The 25,906-nt window shown below is 37.1% G+C and overlaps 1 protein-coding gene across 1 annotated transcript in view; it reads right to left on the bottom strand.

The window, feature by feature from the left end:
• Positions 1 to 25,906, bottom strand: part of LOC148939494 (uncharacterized) — a 71,704-nt gene that overhangs the window by 32,138 nt on the left and 13,660 nt on the right. Inside the window, exon 2 of the mRNA XM_089106891.1 lies at positions 20,736 to 21,015. Within this exon, the coding sequence (XP_088963017.1) occupies positions 20,736 to 21,015 (280 nt within the window). The remainder of the gene's footprint in view (positions 1 to 20,735; positions 21,016 to 25,906) is intronic.

Here is a 25,906-nt window from a genome sequence, read left to right as displayed (position 1 = left end):
TCACTTCTCGAGTGTGTTTTGTATAATAGACAAGTACCGTGCACTTTTCTAAACTGATTTGTTAATTGCAATCGTATCAACCTTTCTTGATAGATAATTAAAAAAAAAAAAAAAACTTTTTCTACAAAATAAGTTTTTCAAATAAAAGTAAAGAACTCCATTACACCAAAAATGAGCAAAAATAAATCAAATAATCTACCAAGCGTGAAACTACCACAAATCAGCATCGATAAATAAATGAAACCCAAAACGAACAGAAGTTAGAATAAATAACCGAGTCAAACTCAAACCGAGCAGAAATTAACATGAGTAGGGCTCACAGCCCCCACGTCTTCTCAAGACCAGAAAATGATTTGCATTTTACTGAAAAAAGTACGAATGAATATGCATTGTCAGTTTAATATGCATATAATGATATTTATTAATTAAATGTTAATATTATTTGATTTATTAAAGTTATAAAAGTAAAAACATTTATATTTTTTCAGTACAGTGCAAATTATGTTCTGGCCTTGGGAAGGCATAAGGGTTTTGAGCCCTACTCATGTTAACTGAGGTTATTATGTTCAACCTTTCGGGGCTACTTCTTCTCTTAAAATTTAACCAAATCAAAATAGCGTAAGTGTATACAAACTATCAAAGAAAGTAAACAGATTTTTTTTTGCGAATGGTATCAAGTTTTCTATTTCAGGTCAACTAGAGGAGGTATGAAACTAAATTAAACACTACTATTTGTGTCCAGATTTTTAAAAGGGTGTATGTTGTTAAAAATTGCTGAAAAATTTTCTCCAGCATACAAATAGCAGGCCAAACTATAAAGTCTTAAAAAAACGAAAAGATTTAAACTATTATTTTCTTTTTCCCTGAAAAGACTATGTCAATATAAAACGAACAGAAACTGATAAAAAAAACTTTTTCCACAAAATACTTTTTTAAAAGAAAAGTAAAGAACTCCGTTAAACCAAAAATGACCAAAAATAAAATAAAATAATCTAACAAGCGTGAACCTACCAAAAATCAGCATCGATAAATAAATGAAACCCAAAACGAACAGAAATTACAATAAATAACCTAGTCAAACTCAAAAAGCAGAAATTAACATGGATAGTGCTCAAAACTCCTATGCCTTCCCTAGGCCAGAACATTTTCACTTTACTGAAAAAATATAAATGTTTTTACTTTTATAACTTTAATAAATCAAAAAACAAGATTAACATTTTGATTGATAAATATCATTATATGTATATTAAACTGACAATGCATATTCATTTGTCATTTTTACAACAAAGCTTTATATAAAAACCTTATATACCCCCAGAGCATAACTTACAACCCTTGCCCTGACGGCTGTGGGGGGAATGTCCTCTCAAAAACATAATTTCTATCTGGAAACCAACTACGCTGAACAAATTGGCTATCTCAAAATTTTAATTGGATGTATTTGGGGAAATGGTGGGCGTGGAAGGGGTATTAGTTGCTTTCCAATCACTTTCGACTATTAAAAAAGACACTAGCCATTTCAATTTCCAATCGAATGAGCCCTTTTTGAAGTTGCTACGACAACGCTTTTTATAAAAACCTTATATAGCCCCAGGGCGTAACTTACAACCCTCGCCCTGAGGTCTGTGGGGGGGGGGGGTCGTCATCCTCAAAGACCTAATTTCCAGAAATTTCAACTATGTGAACAAAATGGCTATCTCAAAATTTTGTTTGGATGTGTTTGGGGAAAAGGTGGGCCTCACAGGAGGGTTAGTTGCCCTCCAATCACTTTCAACTATTAAAAAGGGTACTAGCCCTTTGAATTTCCAATCGAGTGAGCCCTTTTTGAAGTTTCTACGACAATGCTTTCTATAAAAACCTTATATGCCCCCAGGGCATAACTTACAAACCTTGTCCAGAGAGCTGTGGGGGAATGTCCTCCTCAAAAACACAATTTCTTTCTGGAAACCAACTACGCTGAACTAAATCGCTATCTCAAAATTTTGATTGGATGTATTTCGGGAAATGGCGGGCGTGGAAGGGTTGTTACTTGCCTTCCAATCATTTCGACTATTGAAAAGGGCACAAGCCCTTCCAATTTCCAATCGAATGAGCCCTTTTTCAAGTGTTTACGACAATGCTTTCTATAAAAACCTTATTTACCCCCAGGCCATAACTTACAAGCCTTGCCCTGAAGACTGTGGGGGGAGTGTCCAGCTCAAAGATATAATTTCTGGACCTTTCACCTGCGTTAAACAAGATAGCTATCTTAAAATTTTGACTGGATGTGTTTGGGGAAATGGTGGGCGTGGAAGGTGTGTTAGTTGCCCTCCTATCACCTTCGACTATCAAAAAGGACACTAGCCATTTGAGTTTCCAATCGAATGAACCCTTCTTGAAGTTTCTACGACAACACTTTATATAAAAACCTTATATGCCCCACGGGCATAACTTACAACCCTTGCCCTGAGGGCTCTGGAGGGTTGTCATCCTCAAACACCTAGTTTCCAGAATATTCAACTACATGAACAAAATGGCTATCTCGAAATTTTGTTTGGATGTGTTTGGGGAAAAGGTGGTCGTGAGAGGGGTGTTAGTTGCCCTCCAATCACTTTCGACTATCGAAAAGGGTACTAGCCCTTTGAATTTCCAATCGAATGAGTCTTTTTTGAAGTTTCTACAACAACGGTTTTTATAAAAACCTTATATGCCCCCAGGGCATAACTTACAACCCTTGCCCTGAGGGCTGTGGGGAGTGTCCTCCTCAAAAACATAATTTCTATCTGGAAATCAACTACGCTGAACAAAATGGCTATCTCAGAATTTTGTTTGGATGTGTTTGGGGAAATGGTGGGCATGGAAGGGGTGTTAGTTGCCTTCCAATCATTTCGACTATTAAAAAGGGCACTAGCCATTCCAATTTCCAATCGAATGAGCCCTTTTCGAAGTTTCTACGACACCTCCTTCGATACGAAGTGCCCTGGTCTAAAGGAAAAAAGAATAATACATTGTGCCAACTTCGTTCTTTACTTAGGCAGCGCTACTGCGCTGCCTATGATAAACGGTGGCTATTTTACCTGCTTGGGCAGCATTTCAATAAGGTTTCTGCATTATTTATATTCGCTATTCGTTTCTGGCGGTTGGTGTATTTGTTAGTTTAATGTAAGGAAAACTATTATTAAGTTAGTAAGTTAAATCATCTAGCATCTATTCAAGTGATAAATCTATGATTTCTCAGATACAGCTTTTTTTTCTTTGTAGGCTATTTTTCCATCTAAGAGTTGGGTGAATGCAAATGTAATAAAAGTCCTAAAACACAGATAATTTTCTTTCCTCATCCGTTGGTGGGAACTTCCAGCTGAGATATCAAGCTGTAATTGACACTTTTCTTATTCAATCTAACAATTCCTGTCAAAATAAATAGTCAAAATTTCCTTTTCTCCAGCCAACACCACAACAGATATGAAACGTCAAATCAATTTAACGTATAGTATTGTAAATTTTATAAATCAAATTATTTCATCATTTTCATCAAGGCAGCATTGGAAGTATCAAGTGCTGATAACTCTCCTGAAGAAGCATCTTTTTTTTATTGAGGGACTGTACATTTATGTAGTAAAATAATAAAAAAGTAAAGCCTTTCTGATCCAAAACTTGGGGCAAGGCTCTTTCTTGCAAAAAAAAATAAATACATTAATGGGCGAATTTAAGATTTTAGGCATATATTAAAAAACTGTTTGCCAACTATTACCAATAGTTATTCACACGTAAAATAGATCTTGACACTCTTTTCACATGAGTTGTAAACTTTGAAACCAATTGCAAGCTAGGTCTTCACTTTCCAATATATCCTATAATTCGTCTTACTTGAGAAAGGATATAACTTTGTCTTTGCTGGCGTTCTTCGACAAAAGCTATACTGTAAATTCAGTCTTTTATTTCTGTTTCACATTATACAATATGATTTTACAAGATTGCCAGGGATAAAGTTTGACAACAGTTTCTCTATAGGGCATATGTTCCGGTTAATTCAAACTCAGTAATTTAGTCCGTATTTTTGGTAATTTTGAAAATAAATCATAAACCATTAGTACATATCGCTAAAAAAAATGACCAACAAAGGGGGGGGGGGGTTCAAGACTTTAAATGGGCCCAGATCGTGTTCTAGTGAATTCGTTTTCTGACCACTTTGTACATTTTGAGGAAGGGACCGCTACTTTTAATGATAAAGGTTTTAAGGAACGGGCTAATGACGCCGTAGAGAAAAAATAACCCATTTTCGCGCATTTATAAACTAACAGGCTACAGGCAATTTGAATACTGATCTAATGTATGATACTATTTCAAAAACATTAAACTTATTGTTAATAATTGTAACTCGGTCATGCGAAATCACCAAGGGATTTAATTAAATATAGAACCCAAGCGGATAGTTCCATCGAACGTTAATAAGAGGACTTTTTTTCACAGAATAATTCAGTTTTTTTTATTTCTTTTGTTTTTGCCAGTTGCTTCTGTACAGGGTTGCACCCAGTCATTTATTACCATTTTGAGCGATTGTATTTCTTGCCTAGTGACTCTTTTCACTCTAGCGATTTTTTTTATAAACATTTTCCAATTTTTCATTTTTATCCGTGACTTTTTCAGATTTGCGATAAAAACACAAAAATTAAAAGAAGAGAGCACATGAATGGTTGAATCAGAAGAAAATCAATGTTGGAATTCTAGTCTTGAGGAGACAGTCTACAAGCAAGCAAGCGCATATTACATCAAAGAGTGAAATGCGCTTTGGTTCTTATTCGCACAAATTTTTCCTTCAATGCCAACTATATCTCTTACTACTACTAACAACTTACAGCGGCACCAGGCGACCTAAGCCAACACAGCTGCTCACTTTCGTCTTCCGCACCAATCTATTCAAAGCTTCAATTACAAGTATTGTTCTATCTCATTAAGTATTTCAGTCTTAAGTATTCCATATTTCATTTCATGTTTCGTATCTCAATTATTTTCAATTCCCTTAAAATTGTACTTTTTAGTCTCTTCCCAATCCACTCAGGGACAAACTGCTTTTCATATGGCCCCAAACGGGTGGCCGAAAAACACAAACTTTGGCAGTCTGCTAAGACAATCGTGGCCTAATCATCTTAACCTTTCTTTCATTATAGTCCTAGAAAGTGTGGCCAAACCACACTTTTCGTACAGCTTAATCTTTGATATACGTCAGTGAAACGAGTGCCTAAACTATCCTTAGCCAATTTCTTGGAAAAACACTCGATAAGTCTTCCTCATCATTTCAGGGTGAAATGATGAGATGACTCATTTCATCCTTGATTATTAGCTCTAGCGATTTTTACGAATTAATATCCAAAATTAATTTTGAATACATAATAGTGTATCGGGCAAATACATCGGGGACCAATCAGCATGTCCCTCGATGTTTCTTTAGCTTTAATAATAATAATAATTTATTTATAACCCACTTCTATACAAAACAAGCGGAGTTTCATTTACCTTGTAAGTTGTTAGTAGTAGTAAGAGATATAGTTGGCATTGAAGGAAAAATTTGTGCGAATAAGAACCAAAGCGCATTTCACTCTGTGATGTAATATGCGCTTGCTTGCTTGTAGACTGTCATTTCACCACACTCGACCACTGTCACTATCATGGCTTTCAATACTCGAATCCTTGTTCGCAAACATATCTTCTTTTTTTTTCTTCTTTTTTTTTATTCGGGAGAGTTAAATGTATTGAATGGTTAGAAAAGAGTAGGAAGAGTGAATGAGTTTGGTTTATGTTGAAAGATCGTTTAATGTTACTAAGGTCACAAAAGTGGCTTAATAAAAGTTAAGCGCCCTTGCCATTTCTGCGTCTGTTCTTAATGCTATTACAAAATTATGGTATATATCAGTTATATATGGTGTAGTTAGTAGTTCAAAAATAAAAGTCATCTCATCTCTCATCTCATCTCTTCCAGACCTTTTTCACTGTGAAAAAAAAACAAACCCTGCGCCATGGCTATTCTACTTTTTACATCTCCACTGCATCCACCCTCTCTGCTAGTAGTTAATTTAAGAAAACTTTTTCGAAACAAGACTATTTTCAAAGAAAAGTAAAAAGGCTAAATTAAGCCAAATACGAGCAAAAATAGTCATATAGTAACTTTATACGAATCATATGGTATCATTATCAATTTTAAATTATCGTTTGTCAAAATATGTACATTTTGAGACCATTTATTAAAGAGGGTTCTTTTTGTTATTTAAAAATAAGAACAAAACACCAAGATCCAAAATTCCCTTGGTTCCGAATTTTTAATTCAGAAATTTTAGAGCAAATTCTTCATGATGAAGTTGACATTGCTCTTAAGTCCCAAAAGAATGGGAAAGCAGCTGACCACGACGTAATTCCACCTGAACTACTTAAATATAGCAGAAAGGCTATCAGAAAACCACTTTTTAAACTATCGACGAAGCATTAGTGTGCTGAGGCAAAGTTGAAACTGCGGCTGTTCAACAGCAACATGTAACTTCGCCTGATTTACATCCATATTAACATATGGAAGCGAATCCTGGAGTCTGTCTAGGGCTGTAGAGAAAAGATTACTTGGATTTGAGACCATTTACTTGCAGAGAATACTTGGGATTTGTTGGGTCGACAGAGTACACAACACCCGGATCAGGCTACTCACAAAGCAACCACAAAAAACATGCAAAATCTACCCTAAAAGGTGGCAATATTGGGGCAACATGACTCGAATAAGACAAGGAAGACTTCCCTATGACGTTTGGTGTTCGACTCCTCTGGGCGTCCGAAAGAGTGATAGATAACGAATCACCATTGACCTTTCGCTTGAGACGAGGCAAGAGTTATACGACCGCTTTTCAATGAGCTGTGGTCTCTGGCTCAGGAACGTTCAATGTAGAGGTCAACCATTGCTGCCCTATACGCCAAAGGCGTCGGAGGATCTAAGTAAGTCAAAGTAGTAGTAGTATTTCCATAGTGCCTTTTGGTTAGTTAAACATCCCCTCAACATGTACTTAAAATTCCAACTTAATGTCCTAAGCCGTTCCTGAGATATTACTGGTATACCTTTTTGACAACCTGCATGCACGTAGTGTATTTTGACTTAGTTCAATATCTTCCTCAACTTTCTCTGAAAGTTTCGCCCTTATAGCCTTAGTAGTAGTAATAGTAGAAGGCATATAATGTCTTTTGGTTAGTCCAACATCACCCTGAACACGACCTGAAAGTTTCAACTTAATACTCCAAGCAGTTCTTGAGATATTGCTCATACGCTCTTTTGACAACCCGCCTCCACATAGTATGTTAGAATTTAGTCCAACATCCCCTTAACGTTATCTGAAAGTTTCTTAATACCCTTAGCCTTAGTAGTGGTAATAGTTTTAGTAGAAGTAGTATTAGCAGTAGTATTAGTAGGAGTAGTAGTAGTAGTAGTAACAGGGGTAGTTACAGCAGACACTTAATGCCTTTTGATTAGTTCAATGTCCCCCTCAAAACGCACTGAAGGTTTCAACTTTATACCCTAAGGCGTTCCTGAGATTTTATTGATTTGCCTATTTGACGACCTGCATACACAGAGTGTGTTCTGACTTAGTTTAACACCCCCCTCATTGTTCCCTTAAAGCTTTACATTAATGCAATTAGCCTTTTTGGAGACGCAGGATCGAACATACCCCCATTGCCCAATAACAACTCCTAACTGTAAACAACCAGGAAATTGCATATATTATAGCCCTTGGTCCCAGGAATGTGGGGGTTATGTCGTATGCTGGACAAAATGGTATCGGAAAATTTTGATCGATTGTCTTTGGGGGGAAGACAGCAAGAAAGAGCTGGTCGTCCTCCGATCCCTTTTGACTTTTAAAGAGACCACTAGAACTTTCAGTTTTCAATCGAGTGAACCGCCTACGAAGTTTCTACGACAACCCCTTCTATACAAAGTGGCTTGGTGAAAAACAAATACATAGAGCCCACTTCGCTCTTTACCGAGGAAGCGCTATTGTGCTGTCTATAATATGCATTCTGAACAGCGTGGCGATTCATTCACCACAGCATCAACAAGAAAAAATAAACAAAATCACCACAATGATCAAGACGACTAAAAAGAACTAATGAAAGTAGACGGATTGCTAAGTACATAATTACATTAATTGCTGGAAATCTCAGCATTTTTTATTTTTAAAAGTTATAAAAAAGGCCATTTATTTTTTGTTGTCAAAGTTTCCCAAGTTTCTACGAAAACTCCTCAATACAAAGAAGACTGACAACAGCTTCTTTGCCTTTTTCTGGTCCTTTTATGGGCCTCATTTTGGGGGAAACTAGCTATTCCATATTTGTCCTTCTTCATAGGGATCCCCTTAATCAGAGGATTTAAATACATGAGCTTACAGCCAATCGGTAAGAAATGTTGGGGGCTTTTAATTAGCACCATTAACGGTGAATGGACCGTACCCCGAAATATTTTTCGTACATTAAGCATTCCTTGACTAACAGGCTTATGGCTGTATATTGCAAAATAATGAGAGACGAAAAGTGTGTTGTCCTAGTTCCAGAACCCTGGCTCTCTTCCACGATGAAATAACAGATCATTATTATCAGATTTCGGACACCGATCTCCAAAACCAACGAGTCAATCGCACACCATATATCAAACTGGACATCTCCTCGCTCCATTTTCGATTATAAAACGTGGGTAAACAGAGAAAGTTTTAAGGTCTTTTTTCTGACCCCTTCAGATGATACCGAGCAGTATATCGTTTTTTAGAAGCCAATTTGACCAAGTTCATGTTAAAATACAATTTGTCAACACTGTTCATGCTCAAGTATATAAGCGAACAGCAAAAAATATATATGCTTGTTTTCTTCTAACCAGCCATGAATTTATCTCCACTGCTTTATCAATTTGGCCTCTGAATAGTTCATTTAGGAACCCCCTTATAGTGACTAAACATTAACTTCACTTAAGAAGTTACCGATCTCCAAAACCTACGAGTCAATCACACACCATATATCAAACTGGACATCTCTTCCCTCCATTTTCCATTATAAAACGTGGGTAAACAGAAAAAGTTTTAAGGTCTTTTTTCTGACCCTTTCAGATGAGCCAATGCTTCATCAGCTGTGTCCTTTTTTTTATTTATTTTTTTATAGGCTCTTTTTGACCCATGGCTATATGGCTGTAAGTCCCACACTAGTCAGGGACACAAAAACAACACAAGTTTAATACTTTTGACCTGGAGAGCGTTACCTCTATGTTTCGAGCCAATCATACACCCGGCTTAAAATGCCCCCCTTTCCGTTACAAACTATATGTTCAGACAATTACCAATTTATTGATCCTTGCCACAGAGCCTCTGGGGTCATGTCATCCCTGGAGGCTTATCTGCAGGACTTTTCTACTATTCTGAACAAATCGACTATCTCAAAATTTCTATCGAATGTCTTCGGAGGCTATAGGGGCCAGGTAGTGAATAAAGCAAGGGAGGGAAGCAGGTTGCCCTTCCATCACTAATGACTGAATGTCCGACCGGCAGAGCCGATCCGACGATAAACATAATAAAACAAAAGGTATACTCTCTTCTGAAAATCGAAAACTTAAGAACTCCGACTATATAAAAATTGTAAAAAAAGCCCACGAAACGGGCTCGTTTGTCCATTTTTTCAGATTCATCATTGGCTGTGAGTTGCGACTACTTACCAATTATATATAGCAAGATAAGAGTAAAATTGATAGCAAACTCGCCAATATAATTGTATCTTACGATTTAGGGCGCATTGTTCCAAAGAAACATTAATATGCATTGCTGATCTCAGCACAGACAGTGGTCGACTTAGCAATGATTTGTTCGTCATAAGTTTAAACAACTGATTTACGACAAAATGGAGCATAAATTCATTGCTGAAACAAAAGGAACAAAAAGACTGAATGTCATATTCCATAGTAAATATTGTTCCAAGTCACAAACAACCGTTCGTTTTTCCGTTTTTAAACCGCTGGCCTTCTTTTCGCATACTTAAGTAGGTTGCAAAAGCCAGTAGGAAGAGGGTAAATAACCAATTTGAAACCAATATTGACTCTTTTCTCATTGTATCTATATCTAGCATTCTCATTTTTCTTGTATATGATTGTTTTAAGTTAACAAAAGGCGGAAGCTCCACTGTAGCAGAAACACAATGTCTATAATGAACATATTTAAGTAAAATAAAACTATTGCCCCTAGCGTAAAGTTAAGAGACAGAAAGAAAACCAAATGGCGTTTTTTTTTAAAATAGTTTCTTCTTAAGAATTGAGGTAAAATAGACAGAATTACTCCGTTTACACATCGACACCAAATTGTACTAACTAGCTAACTAGATTTAAACAACTTTACATTCTTAGCTTAAAGAGAAGCAACCAAAGACGTCTTGAGTATCATTAATGTATAGGAAACAACTAGTAATCACTAACTTTGATGAATTGAATCTTTCAGTTGCAAATCTAGCCAAGTCCACTTTTTCTCATTTTTGAAGTATATTTACAATTGCATAGCCAATAATAACCAAAAATAGGTATTAATACCAGAAAAGAATAAAAGACTTTTTTTTTACCGAGCAGTATATCGTTTTTAGAAGCCAATTTGACCAAGTTCATGTTAAAATACAATTTGTCAACACTGTTCATGCTCAAGTATATAAGCGAACACCAAAAAAATATATACGCTTGTTTTCTTCTAATCAGCCATGAATTTATCTCCACTGTTTGCTTTGATGTCTTAATAAACTTGGCCTCAGAATAGTTCATTTAAGAGCCCCCTTATAGTGACTAAGCATTAACTTCACTTAAGAAGTTAAAAACGTCTCTAGATCAAAGCAAACACGATGAAACAAACCTCTCAAAATTTCACTATCAGCAAAGAAGCAGATGATGCAACTAGCTATGAATGTTTGGTATCAATTGCCAAATTTTCACTGTTTGGTAACAACAATTTCAATAGAAACGATAACACACTCCAGTGCTCGTTGTAGCACATCGAAACAACTCCCCGGTGGAAATCCGCCTATATGCTATTACTAAAGAATGCTGAAAGCATCCTTTTAGGATATTGTTTTTCTTTCTGTTCTTTCTCAGAGAGAAAGAGAGAAAAAATAGTGTGCTTAATCTTCAATGATTATGTATACCTTTATATCAAGGGTAAACAAGACAAGGGACGGGGCAGATTCCCCCTCCTCTTGACAAACAAGAAATATATTTGACCACTTGCACTGTAGACTGTAGCGTCTTCTTTTTCCAAACATGACACACATTTGATACCGCGCGTATCGTCCCTGGCAATATACGTCATAACCTTAGTTCGGCTTCCATAAGCACATCGTGATGTGTAGATCGAAAAAAAAAATTGTCACTGCGCGTGCGTGAAGGCGGAGTATGAATCTTGTGTGGTTTTTAATCTACGTCACATATCTTTAATGGAGAGTTTAGCCTTTGTCGATACTGTATATTCTGTCTACTGCGACCACTAGCGACAAAATTATAATGCTGGTATATATATATATATATGTATATATATATATATATATATATATATATATATATATATATATATATATATATATATATATATATATGTATATGTATATATATATATATTCCTATAAAAATTTAATTTCTAGATTTGTTCCCTTTCTGTGGTTATGGATTCATATCAAATCATAAAAGCCAATAGTATTCAAATTAGATATGATAGTTTTTGGTATTTTTTTTTCTACCGCACGAGGAGCTGCATTTTTATCTGTCAATGAAGATTGTTCTAGAATAAGCTAAATTTCACAATCTAGAAACTTAAAGGACAGTAAGAAGTGAAAAAGATGTTTTGCCTTGATTTCCAAATATGTATTTTTTGTCAAAATGAAAGTAAAAAATGAAACGTTCAACTTTCGATATTTTCTCACGAAAACACAGAAAGACTAAACAGAAAAAGAGAGATTATTGGTCAAAACTTATCCGTTAAAAAGAATGCTTGAACTCCACCGGTTTATTTTTGTGATATATTTTCGCCAGGAAGAAACTCCCTCTATTTTAAAAGCGGGTTTGCTTTTGCTAATGCTTCGGGTTACCAAACGCTAAGCAACCAAACGCTTAGTCTACCAATCTAGACTAACAAAGATATACAATTTCTGGAGAGATAAATTCATGCGAATTTTTTTTAAACCTGATTGGTTATTTTGTAAGAAATATTAAGCCAGCAAAAAGAACGAAAGTTTTCTGAATCACAGCATTTTCTACGCGTAAACTCTGTTTCTCTGTGATAAGGCGTATGAAATTATCAAAGAAAGTTGAGAGCATTTTCAACTTTTCAGGAGTTGGGGCAAATCCGCGTGAAAGTAAATAAATAGAGAAAAAATTCTCGATTTGTAATCGGCCAAAACGCAAAAGTGTGACATTTTGATGAGCAGAGGCAATTCCAGAATTAAGAAACTTTTCTTTTACTATATATAACAATGTTTGCACTATTATTCCTGCTACAACTGGTACTGCTAAAAGGGAAGGCGTCATAACATTGAATCGTCAGGAGCACGAACGTCAGGAGCAGTACAAAATCCGTCATAATATCGACAAAAAAATCCGTCAGAACCTCGAACCGTCATAACATCGAAAATTTTAAAACTTTAGTTTTTGGGGGTTTAGGGGCCAGAAGGTACCTAGGTTAGGTTAGGTTACGTATTTAATATATGCTATGCTTTAATCCCACCCCCCAATGTGCAAATATATAGTCGAAATTTTTTTATAAACTATTATTTACTTATTACTATTATACAAACATATCATTTTTTTTACATGTTATGACGGTTCGAGGTTCTGACGGTTCGATGTGATCACGTTTTGTTCTTGTGACGGTTCGCCGAAATGGTAGCACCACCTACTAAAACCTCTCTGCACTGTCAAGCAGCCTGAAGCCAACACAGCTATACACGCCCCCTCCATCCCAATCTATTCAAAACTTCCCTCATTGCATCCTTCCAAGAAGTTCCAAATTCCCTTAAATGTTTCCTTGCGACATCCTCAAAACCCATTAGTGGACAATCTGGTTTTTCGTTTGACCCTAGATGGTCGGCCGACAAGGACAATCTTTGGCAATGTGTCATCCTTCACCCACGGAACGTGTCCTAGAGATTTCATCGTTTCTTTCATAAACCCGTTATAATATTTGTACTAGGTAATATTCACTAAGATTTTCAATTTTAGATAATGTTAGAAGTGATTGCGTTAAAAGAAATGAGTATTTTTTTCTATATTTAGGTTTTTTTTCTATGTTTTTTTCTAAGGATCAGTCTTTAATTGGCTGACTATTAAACAATGACATATAAATCGAACTTAGATGTGGGCTCTCGCTACCTCCGGATAATAACTAAATCTTCATTATGAATGAATCTGCAACTAGCTCATTCGCCAAATTAAAGCAAGCTAAATCCCTGTGTTAGTAAAAATTTCCTTGTGTATAGGCCTTCGACGGTTTCAATAGAAACAAAAACAGAGATAAAGCCACAGAGATCTCGAAGATTTCCTGCCTGGCTTTTTTTCAATTTTGCTAAGTAATAACAAGTTCTATCTAGTAAACGATGTTCCCACTGATAAATATGATTTTGCTACAAGCCTATAGCTCTAGCTTGCACCAAAATGACAAGATGCTTGTATCATTGGATTTTAGTTCCAGATCTACGAATTATCCAAGCCAAAATTATGACATCACTTCAATTTTTTTTTTAAGACAATGATCTAAGCTTGGGAAAAAAATTTTAATGTTTTATCTTTTTTCGAATATTTTTGACATCTCTTTCAGCGTATTCTTGAATTAAAAAAAAGGCAAAGCAAATTTCTAAATTTAATTTTGTTGAGACATTAAAACCGCAGCATTGCAGAAAAATAACAACTTAAAATATGCACAAAAAGCATTTGCCAAAAAAGGCACATTTAAGGAAAACAAGCATTTGCCAAAAAATGCATATTTGACAAAATTAATTTGCCAAAAAACGAAAAAAATACAAGGAAAATCAGGTAAGCATGATGCAGAAAAGCCAAACTACCCTCAGCTCACCTTGCGGAAGATGAGTTTCAATCCATTTGTTGCCACTGAACTGCTATTATTGGTAGCATCATAGGCAGCGCGCGAGGCTGCCTAAGTTAAGAAGGATTTGGGAAAAATGTATTATTATTTTTTTTTGTTTTTTTTTCTCCATACCCCGGCACTTCTTATCGAAGGAGTTGTCATAAAAGCTTCAAAAAGCATTCATTAGATTGCAAATTGGAGTGGCTTGTGCCCTTTTTAATAGTCAAAAGTGACCGGAGGGCAACTAGCCCTCCCACGCCAATAATTCCCCCAAATATATCTAATCAAAATTTTGAGATAGCCATTTTGTTCAGCGTAGTTTATTTTCAGACGGAAAAGTGTTTTTGAGGAGGACACTCCCCCACAACCCTAACAAAGTCAATAGTATTCAAATTAGATATGATAGTTTTTGGTATTTTTTTTTCTACCGCACGAGAAGCTGCATTTTTATCTGTCAATGAAGATCGTTCTAGAATAAGCTAAATTTCACAATCTAGAAACTTAAGGAGAGTAAGAAGTGAAAAAGATGTTTTGCCTTGATTTCCAAATATGTATTTTTTGTCAAAATGAAAGTAAAAAATGAAACGTTCAACTTTCGATATTTTCTCACGAAAACACAGAAAGACTAAACAGAAAAAGAGAGATTATTGGTCAAAACTTATCCGTTAAAAAGAATGCTTGAACTCCACCGGTTTATTTTTGTGATATATTTTCGCCAGGAAGAAACTCCCTCTATTTTAAAAGCGGGTTTGCTTTTGCTACTGCTTCGGGTTACCAAACGCTAAGCAACCAAACGCTTAGTCTACCAATCTAGACTAACAAAGATATACAATTTCTGGAGAGATAAATTCATGTGATTTTTTTTTTAAACCTGATTGGTTATTTTGTAAGAAATATTAAGCCAGCAAAAAGAACGAAAGTTTTCTGAATCACAGCATTTTCTACGTGTAAACTCTTTTTCTCTGTGATCTTTTTCACAGAGATCTCGAAGATTTCCTGCCTGGCTTTTTTTCAATTTTGCTAAGTAATAACAAGTTCTATCTAGTAAACGATGTTCCCACTGATAAATATGATTTTGCTACAAGCCTATAGCTCTAGCTTGCACCAAAATGACAAGATGCTTGTATCATTGGATTTTAGTTCCAGATCTACGAATTATCCAAGCCAAAATTATGACATCACTTCAATTTTTTTTTTAAGACAATGATCTAAGCTTGGGAAAAAAATTGTAATGTTTTATCTTTTTTCGAATATTTTTGACATCTCTTTCAGCGTATTCTTGAATTAAAAAAAAGGCAAAGCAAATTTCTAAATTTAATTTTGTTGAGACATTAAAACCGCAGCAATGCAGAAAAATAACAACTTAAAATATGCACAAAAAGCATTTGCCAAAAAAGGCACATTTAAGGCAAACAAGCATTTGCCAAAAAATGTATATTTGACAAAATTAATTTGCCAAAAAACGAAAAAAATACAAGGAAAATCAGGTAAGCATGATGCAGAAAAGCCAAACTACCCTCAGCTCACCTTGCGGAAGATGAGTTTCAATCCATTTGTTGCCACTGAACTGCCATTATTGGTAGCATCATAGGCAGCGCGCTAGGCTGCCTAAGTAAAGAACGATGTGGGCACAATGTGTTATTTTTTGTTTTCTTTCTCCATACCCGTACCCGGGCACGTCGTATCGAAGGAGTTGTCGTAGAAACTTCGAAAAGGGCTCATTCGATTGGAAATTGGAGTGGCTAGTGCCCTTTTTAATAGTCGAAAGTGACTGGAGGGCAACTAGCCCCCCCACTCCAATAATTCCCCCAAATATATCTAATCAAAATTTTGAGATACCCATTTTGTTCAGCGTAGTTTATTTCCAGACGGAAAAGTGTTTTTGAGGAGGACACTCCCCCACAACCCTCAGGGCAAGGGATTTAAGTTATGCCCTGGGGGCATATAAGGTTTTTTATAGAAGGCGTAGTCGTATACTTCAATAAAAGCTCATTCGACTGGAAATTCAAAGGGCTAGTGCCCTTTTTAATAGTCGAAAATGATTGGAGGGCAACTAAACCCCCCCCCCCCCACACCCATCATTCCCCAAAACACATCCAATCAAAATTTTGAGATAGCCATTTTGGTCAGCGTAGTTGATTTCCAAATAGAAAATATGTTTTTGAGGAGGACACTCCCCCACAACAGGGCAAGGATTATAACTTATGCCCTGGGGGCATATAAGGTTTTTATTGAAATCTTTGTCGTAGAAACTTGAAAAAGGGCTTATTCGATTTGAATTTAAAGGGCTAGTACCATTTTTAATAGTCGAAAGTGATTCTGAGGGCAACTATCCCCCCCTCTCACACCCACCTTTTCCCCAAACACATCCAATCAAAATTTTAGATATCCATTTTATTCAACGTTGTTTAAAGTTTTGGAAATTAGGTCTTTAAGGATGACAACCCCTCCCCTCAAAACCCTCAGGGCAAGGGTTGTAAGTTATGCCCTGGGGGCATATAAAGTTTTTACTCAAAGTGTTGTCGTAGAAACTTCAAAAGGGCTCATAAAATTGGATATTGAAAGGGCTAGTGCCTTTCCCCTGTCATGCCCACCATTGTCCCAAACACATTCAATCAAAATTTTGAGATATCCATGTTGTTCAACGTAGTTGAAAGTTCTGGAAATTAGGTATTTTAGGATGATAACCCCCTCAGAGCCCTCAGTGGGTTGTAAGTTATGCCCTGGGGGCATTAAAGTTTATATCGAAAGTTGTTATAAAAATTTCAAAAAGGGCTCATTTGATTGGAAATTGGAAATGCTCTTTTTAATAGTCGAAAGTGATTGGAGAGTAATTACCCCCCCCCCCCTTACGCCCACCATTTCCCCAAAAACATTCAATCGAAGTTTAGAGATAGCCATTTTTTTCAACATAGTTGAAAGTTCTGGAAATTATGTATATGATGACAAACCCCCGAGAGCTCCAAGGGCAAAGGTTGTAGTTCATGCCTTGGGAGCATATAAGATTTTATAGATAGATTTGTCGTAAAACTTCAAAAGGGGCTCATTCAATCCGAAATTGAGAGGGCTAGTGCCCTTTGTAATAGTCGAAAGTGATTGGAGCCTAACTAACCTCCCTCTCCCGCCCACCATTCCTCCCCACACATTCAATCAAAATTTTCAGATAGTCATTTTGTTCAACGTAGTAGAAAGTTCTGGAAATTAGGTCATTGAGAATGACCTTAAGGTCAGGGTTGTAATTTATGCCCTGGGGGCATATAAGGTGTTTATAGAAAGCGTTGTCGTTTCCAAAAGTGCTCATTCGATTAGTTGATTTCCAGATAGAAAATATATTTTTGAGGAGGATACTTCCCCACAACCCTCAGGGCAAGGGTTTTAAGTTCCGCCCTGGGAACATATTGGGTTTTTATAGAAGGCGCTGTCGTAGAAACTTCAAAAAAAGGCTCATTTGGTTAGAAATTAAAAGGGATAGTGCCCTTTTAAATCGTCAAAAGTGATTGGCAGGCAACTACCCCCCCCCCCCCCGCCCATCATTGCCCCAAAAACATCGAATAAAAATTTCGAGATAGCCATTTTGTTCAGCGTAGTTGATTTCCAGATAGAAAAAATGTTTTTGAGGAGATCACTCCCCCACAACCCCCAGGGCAAGGGTTATAAGTTATGCCCTGGGGGCATATAAGGTTTTTATTGAAATCTTTGTCGTAGAAACTTGAAAAAGGGCTCATTCTATTTGAAATTTAAAGGGCTAGTACCCTGTCGAAAGTGATTGATGATATTTTTTGTAGTTGTTGTTGTTTAGACCAGGGCACTTCGTATCGAAGGAGTCGTCGTGGGAACTTCGAAAGCTGCTCATTCGATTGAAAATAGAAAGGGCTAATGCCCTTTTTAATAGTCGAAAGTGATTGGAGGGCAACTAATTCTCCTTCCACTCTCACCCTCCCACGACCACCCTCCCATTTGCCCATTATGTTTAAAAACTAAATGTTGCCTTAAGATTAAATCAAAATGCATTGTGACATTGCTAATTCCAAATAAGGCATCTCAGCAGTATCCCAAGAATGACCGAGGATTATTTTTAAATATACTGGCGTACGCCTGCACGTAAAATTTAAACATATCAAAATAGCGTAAGTGTATCCAAGCTATCAAAGAAAGTAAACAGATTTTTTTTCGAATGGTATCAAGTTTTCCGTTTCAGGTCAATTAAAGGAGTTTCGTTTCATACGAAACTAAATCAAACAGTATTATTTGTGTCCAGATTTTTCAAAGGGTGTATGTTGTTAAAAATTGCTGGAATTTTTTCACCAGCATACAAGTAGCAGGCCAAACTATAAAGTCTTAAAAACGAAAAAATTTAAAGTGTTATTTTCTTTTTACCTGAAAAGACTATGCCAATATAAAACGAAAAGAAATTATTTAAAAAAACTTTTTTAATTACTTATTTAAAACTTAAAAAAATTTGCACTTTACTGAATAAATACAAATGAATGTGCATTGTCAGTTTAATATACATATACTGATATTTAGTACTCAAAATGTTAATAATATTTGATTTATTAAGGTTATAAAAGTAAAAACATTTATATTTTTTCAGTAAAGTCCAAATTTTGTTCTGGCCTTGGGAAGGCATATGGGTTTTGCGTCCAACTTATTTTAATTTCTGCTTGTTTTGAGTTTGACTAGGTTATTTATTGTAATTTTTGTTGGTTTTGGGTTTCATTTATTTATCGATGCTGATTTGTGGTAGTTTCACGCTTGGTAGATTATTTGATTTTATTCTTGCTCATTTATTGTTTAATGGAGTTCTTTAGTTTTCTTTGAAAAACCTATTTTGTGGAAAAAGTTTTTTTAAATTAATTGGTAGCACAAGAAAAAGAATGGTAATGTCGACTTTACAGCACACAGTATAAAACAAAGCCGCGTTTTCAGGCTCCGCGGGTTCGAAAACGGCTTGTTCTCGTCTAGTGTAAGGTTTCTGGTTTTTCGTCTAGTTTCAGCTGGTTCGAAATTTCAACCCTGTTTTTTCCTCGAGAACCCGCTTTGTGAAAACGCTTGATGCACTAGACGAGAAAAACCCGTGTTCGAACCCGCTGAGCCATGAACAACCCCTCCTCGAACACGGGTTGTTCTCGTCTAGTGCATCAAGCGTTTTCACAAAGCGGGTTCTCGAGGAAAACACGGGGTTGAAACTTCGAAACCGCTGAAACTAGACGAAAAACTAGAAACTTGAAACTAGACAAGAACAGCCCGTGTTCGAACCCGCCGAGCCGTGAACAACTCGTCTTCGAACACGGGTTGTTCTCGTCCAGTGCATCATGCGTTTTCACAAAGCGGGTTCTCGAGAAAAACACCGGGTTGAAACTTCGAGCCCACTTAAACTAGACAAAACTAGACGAAAAACTTGAAACTAGACGAGAACAACTCGTGTTCGAACCCGCTGAGCCTGAAAACGCGGCTCAAGATTTTCAGTGCAGTCAGGTTTTTGACAATTGGTTATTTACTTAATTCCTGAGCACGTTTCTCCACACGCACCAAAAAGTTTCAATGATGTCGGGTTTGCGTTTTCCTGCAAAACACCTTATCTAGGAAGTAAGCATTAAGCAATTTTTCTAACCACAGTTATGAGCCCGTCTGTGGATTCGTTAACCATGGCCACTCGCCTTGATCGACAGTAACACAAATTTGACTTACTCTTGATGAATTTCGACTGTCGGCTTCTCTCTTTTAAGAAGGGAAAACTTACCTTCAGGGAATAGATTGTATGGAGGACAATGTTTTTCTTTGAACTGTGAGATCTTCTCGAAGAACAGAGAAAATCCAAGCAATTAACAGATTGTTTGATTTCTACAAGTTAAACGTCTACCGCAAAAAAAAACAAAAAAAAAAACCGCCTAGCTTTTTTAAACATATAGGAAAACATAACGAAAATCACAAAACCTCGACATTTCAGAGGGGTTCTTTGCTTAATCTATCGCCTAACTATTTTAAACATATAGGAAAACATAGATAATTTTGGAGACCACACTGCCTTTCCGTGACGATAAATAAAAGTTCAAATAGGGATAAAATCCTTTTAATAGACAGTGTTTTTTATAACAGTGATAGAAATTCACAAAAATACCAGATATTTCGGTCAAATATGCAGTGACCGTCATCAGTAGTAAAACTACTAATGAGTTTTACTACTGATGACGGTCACTGTATATGTGACCGAAATATCTGGTATTTTTGTGAATTTCTATCACTGTTATAAAAAACACTGTCTATTAAAAGGATTTTATCCCTATTTGAACTTTTATTTATCGATAGGAAAACATGATAAAAATCGTTAGACCTCGACATTTCAGAGGGATTTCGCGCCTAATCTGTCGCCTAATTTTTTTAAATATATAAGAAAACATGACAAAAATCGATATACCTCAGCATTTTCAGAGGGATTTTTCGCCTAATATATCACCTAACTTTTTTAAACATGCAGAAAAACATGATAAAAATTGCGAAACCTTGACATTTCAGAGGGGTTTGGGTCTGATTTAATAAAAATCGCAAAATTCTTGATATACTAGTGACCCTGAATCATTTGCATACATCCTTAATAAAACGAATTTCTCGGAAAAAAGTTTTTTACTCCTTCTTCTGACTACTAACCTTATCATGAAAGTGATCTGCCAGCTCTTTCGCCATAAAATACAGAGGACATAATGTTCGAAGCTCGGAGACCATGGTCATGTACGATCGAAAATAATTGGGAGTTCCAGTGCTATTATAGCGGGCCCATATTTCTGTGGCATTGATGATACGCAATCTATCAGCTACATAATTTTCTACATCATAAGTGTTGTTCCAACGCAACATGCGCAGTAAGTTAAGAGTTGCATGCTGTTGTGCATTACCACCTGGAAAGATAAAGATGAATGAATATAAGAGCCTAGCCAAAAAAAAGGAAAAAAAAAGCTTAGCAGTCTTTTTGCAGCATTCATTCGCCTGCTTCAGTCAGCAGAGTTGCATGCTGCTGTATACTGCCACCTGGAAAGATAAACTAAAGTACTACGACAACTGCTACTAATAACAATTCACTGCAGCACAAAGGCGCTTGAGGCCAACACAGCTACGTACACTCCTCCTCCGTCCCAATCTGTACAGAGCCTCCCTCTTTACACCCTCCCAAGAAGTTCCAGTTTCCCTTAAATCCTTTCTAAGACCTACACCCACCCAATTCTAGGACAACCTGCTTTTTGTCTGGCACACGATGGTTGGCCAAAAAAGAAGATCTTTGTCAGTATGTCATGTTCCATCCGCAGAATGTGTCCTAGTAATCTCAACTTTTCTCTCATTATAGCCCAAGAAAGCGGGGTAGAACCAAATTTTCCGTACAGCTTACTGTTTGAAATACAATGGGTACCCAAAAGAATCCATAGACATTTCATCTGGAAAACATCTAATAAATCCTCCTCCGTCTTTCGGAGTGCCCACGTTTTAGAACTATAATTAACCACTGTCATCACTGTCGCTTCAAATATTCTAAACTTGGTTTGCAGGCTGATGCATGGATATTGGATATAACCGTCTACCCCCCCCCCCCAAAAAAAAAAGCTAAACAGGCTTTTTGTAGCCTCCTTTTACTTACTTTGGTCAGCAACTTAGAAATTGAGCCCTCGGAAAGGGCCCTCGCTTTGATCGGCTGGCTCTCAGGCCTTTGGCTTATTCGAATGAGACCTCGCAGGATTTTTTGTTTCCATTCTCTCGTTTTACTTAGGCTTCCTTTTTTTATAGATATATTCCAAAGTGAAATTACACAAAATTAAAATAAAAGAATATTACACAAAATAACGTAAATAATTCTTTTTACCTAACATACAGCATGTAAATTTATACCTGATAAATTTTCAATCTATGAGGTTGTTTTCTTTTCGTTCCATTTTTGGTAAAATTTCCAGTTATGGTTTCGAGAAGGTCGACGCTATATTTATATTGCAGTATATTTCCAATTGGTCTCTAAGCGATGTAAAGTATTGTATAGGATGCAGTTATTACAGAGGCTATATCATAGGCAGCGCAATACCGCTTCCTAAGTAAAGAACGATGTTGGCACAATATTTTTTTTTTTGGTTTGTTTCTTTTAGACCAGGGCACTTCGTATCGAAGAAGTTGTCGTAGAAACTTCGAAAAGGTCTCATTCGATTGGAAATTGGAAGGGCTTGTGCCCTTTCTAATAGCCGAAAGTGATTGGAAGGCAACTAAAACCCCTTCCACGCCCAAAATTTCCCCAAAAACATCGAATCAAAATTTTGAGAAAGTGATTTTGTTCAACGTAAGTAGAGGTGACCCTAAAGCTCCGAACAGTACCACGTGGTTTATGGTTTTCTCAGTGAGAATGAAAAAACAGGAATTTTCTCACTTGAAAAACCATGAATTTTGTCACATTTATGGATGGTTTCATGGATTTTGTCAGTGAGAATGAAAAAACAGGAACTTTCTCACTTTCATGGATGTCAACAGCAATTTATGTATGTTTCATGGTTTTTGTCAGTGAGAATGGAAAAACAGTATTTTTCTCACTTTGCTGTCAGTCATTAATCAAATTGTTTCCGGGCAAAGTTTAGTAATGTCTGACAGGTACTGCTCCAGGAATAGATCCAAGTCATTAATGTCTTTGCCTCGGGAACAGTTCTACTGGTCGAACTCCAAAGGATATTAATAACCAAAGGCCATGGAAACAATTAGGCAAGAAACATCTTAGCGATGAATTGTTTTAGCGCGCGAGAAGGTTTCCTATTAATTTGAAATGCGTTAGCACAGAGATGCCAATAACAAAGGAACACGCTGAATTTGCGTTTAGGGATTATTTGGGCGAAACCGTTTTAGACAGGTTATGGAACTATTTCGGCGAAACAGATAGAGACATTTTAAAAGAAGATTTTTGAAGAGATTTTAGAAGAGAATTTAAAGGTGAAACTCTGTGGTCGTTATAATACACAAGTTTCATTTGAACAGTGTTGTGAGGTCCTCTAACCCAACCCCAAAGGGTTCCAATCCTCCTACCCCAACCCCGAAGGAAGCCACCGGTCCTCAAAGGCCCCCCAAGCTCCCAAAGGCCCTCCACCGGTCCCCAAATGTCCCCCAGGCCCCCAAATGCCCCCCCCAGACACTCAAAGGTCCCCCAAGCTCCCAAAGGGCCACCGGCGCCCCCAAAGGCCCACCCCAGACCCTCAACAGCCATCCCCGGGCCCCCCCAAAGGCCCATCGAGTTCCCAAAAGACCAACAGGGTCCCAAAGGCCCTCCACCGGCCCCCAACTGCCCCAAAGGCCCTCCCCCAGACCCCCAAAGGCCCTCCCCCGGCCTCCAAAGGTCCACCGGGCTCCCAAAGGACCAATCGGTCCTCAAGTGCCCCCCAGACCCCCAAAGGCCCACCCAGACCCCCAAATGCCATCCCCGGACCCCCAAAGCCCATCCCCCGGTCCCCAAAGGTCCCCCCGAGCTCCCAAAGGACCACCGACCCACAAGGGACCCACAGACCCACAAAGGCACTCCCCCAGCACCCGTCTTTCGGTGATGTGTGTTGTCTGAAACCTATGATTTGGGATGTGTAGTTTGCTACTTCAGGCTTTTCTGAGCTAAGGTTTCCTAGTATTTCCTAGGTGAATGTTGTCTGAAACCAATAGTTTGGGATGAGTAGTTTGCTATTTCAGGCTTTTATGAGCTAGGTTTCTTAGCCTTTCGTTGGTGTGTGTTGAGTGAAACTTATGATTTGGGATATGTAGTTTGCTATTTTTGACTTTTCTGAGTTGGATTTCTTAGTCTTTCATAGGTGTGTGGTGTCTGAAACCTATGATTTGGGATGTGTAGTTTGCTATTTTCGACTTTTCTGAGCTGGATTTCTTAGCCTTTCATAGGTATGCGTTGTCAGAAAATTATGATTTGGGATGTATAGTTTGCTATTTCAGTCTTTTCTGAGCTAAGGTTTTCTAGTATTTCGTAGTTGAATGTTTAATGAAACAAATAGTTTGGGATGAATAGTTTGCTATTTTTGACTTTTCTGAGCTAGGTTTCTTAGTCTTTCTTTGATGTGTGTTGACTGAAACCGATGATTTGGGATATGTAGTTTGCTATTTTTGACTTTTCTGAGCTGGATTTCTTAGTCTTTCATAGGTGTGTGTTGTATGAAACCTATGATTTGGGGTGGGTGGATTGCTAATTTTGACTTTTCTGAGCTGGATTTCTTAGCCTTTCATAGGTGTTTGTTGTCTGAAACCTATAGTTTGGGATGACTAGTTTGCTATTTTTGACTTTTCTGAGCTAGGTTTCTTAGCCATTCATAGGTGAGTGTTGTCTGAAACCTATGATTTGGGATATGTAATTTGCTATTTCCGACTTTTCATAACCGGATTTCTTAGTCTTTCGTAGGTGTGTGGTGTCTGAAACCTATGATTTGGGATGTGTGGGTTGCTATTTTTTTGACTTTTCTGAGCTGGATTTCTTAGCCATTCATAGGTGTGTGTTGACTGAAACCTATGATTTGGGATGGTTAATTTGCTATTTTTGACTTTTCTGAGCTAGATTTCTTAGCCTATCATAGGCGTGTCCTTTCAGAAAATTATGATTTGAGAGGTGTAGTTTGCTTTTTGGACTTTTCAGAGCTAGGTTTCTTAGTCACTCATAGGTGTTTGTTGTCTGAAACTTCGGGTTTGGGATGAATAGTTGGCTATTTCAGACTTTTCTGAGCTAAGGTTTCTTAGTTTTTCGTAGGTGAATTCTGTCTGAAACTTATGATTTGGGATATGTAAATTACTATTTTGGGCTTTTCTGAGTTGGATTTCTTAGTCTTTTCATAGGTGTGTAGTGTCTGAAACCTATGATTTGGGATGTGTAGTTTGCTATTTTCTACTTTTCTGAGCTAGGTTTCATAGCCTTTCATAGGTATGTGTTGTCATAACAATATGATTTGGGGTGTGTGGTTTACTATTTCAGGCGTTTCTGAGCTAAGTTTTTCTAGTATTTCATAGGTGAATTATGTCTGAAACCAATAGTTTGGGATGTGTAATTTGCTATTTCCGACTTTTCATAACCGGATTTCTTAGTCTTTCGTAGGTGTGTGGTGTCTGAAACCTATGATTTGGGATGTGTGGGTTGCTATTTCAGGCTTTTCTGAGTTGGATTTCTTAGTTTTTCATAGGTGTGTAGTGTCTGAAACCTATGATTTGGGGTGGGTGGATTGCTACTTTTGACCTTTCTGAGCTGGATTTCTTAGCCTTTCATCTGTGTTTGTTGTCTGAAACATATAGTTTGGGATGACTAGTTTGCTATTTTTGACTTTTTTGAGCTAGGTTTCTTAGCCGTTCATAGGTGAGGGTTGTCTGAAACCTATGATTTTGGATATGTAATTTGCTATTTCTGACTTTTCATAACCAGATTTCTTAGTCTTTCGTAGGTGTGTGATGTCTGAAACCTATGATTTGGGGGTGTGTGGGTTGATATTTTTTGACTTTTCTGAGCAGGATTTCATAGCCATTCGTAGGTGTGTGTTGACTGAAACCTATGATTTGGGATGGTTAATTTGCTATTTTTGACTTTTCTGAGCTAGATTTCTTAGCCACTCATAGGAGTGTGTTGTCTGAAACTTATGATTTGGGAAGCACACGAAAACTTACATGCACACAAAAACTTAAATGCACACAAAAACTTACAGACACACACACACACACACAAAATTTACACACACAAACACACGAAAACTCACACACACACCCCAAAACTTACACACACAAAAAAACTTACACACACACACACACACCCAAACACACACAAAAACTAACACATG

Source organism: Artemia sp. Qi Xiang Cuo, chromosome 21, assembly GCF_049724085.1.
Source record: "Artemia sp. Qi Xiang Cuo chromosome 21, ASM4972408v1, whole genome shotgun sequence".
Taxonomy (NCBI): Eukaryota; Metazoa; Arthropoda; class Branchiopoda; order Anostraca; family Artemiidae; genus Artemia; species Artemia sp. Qi Xiang Cuo.
Note: the sequence above shows the minus strand (reverse complement) of the source record. Positions and strands in the feature narration are given on the sequence as shown.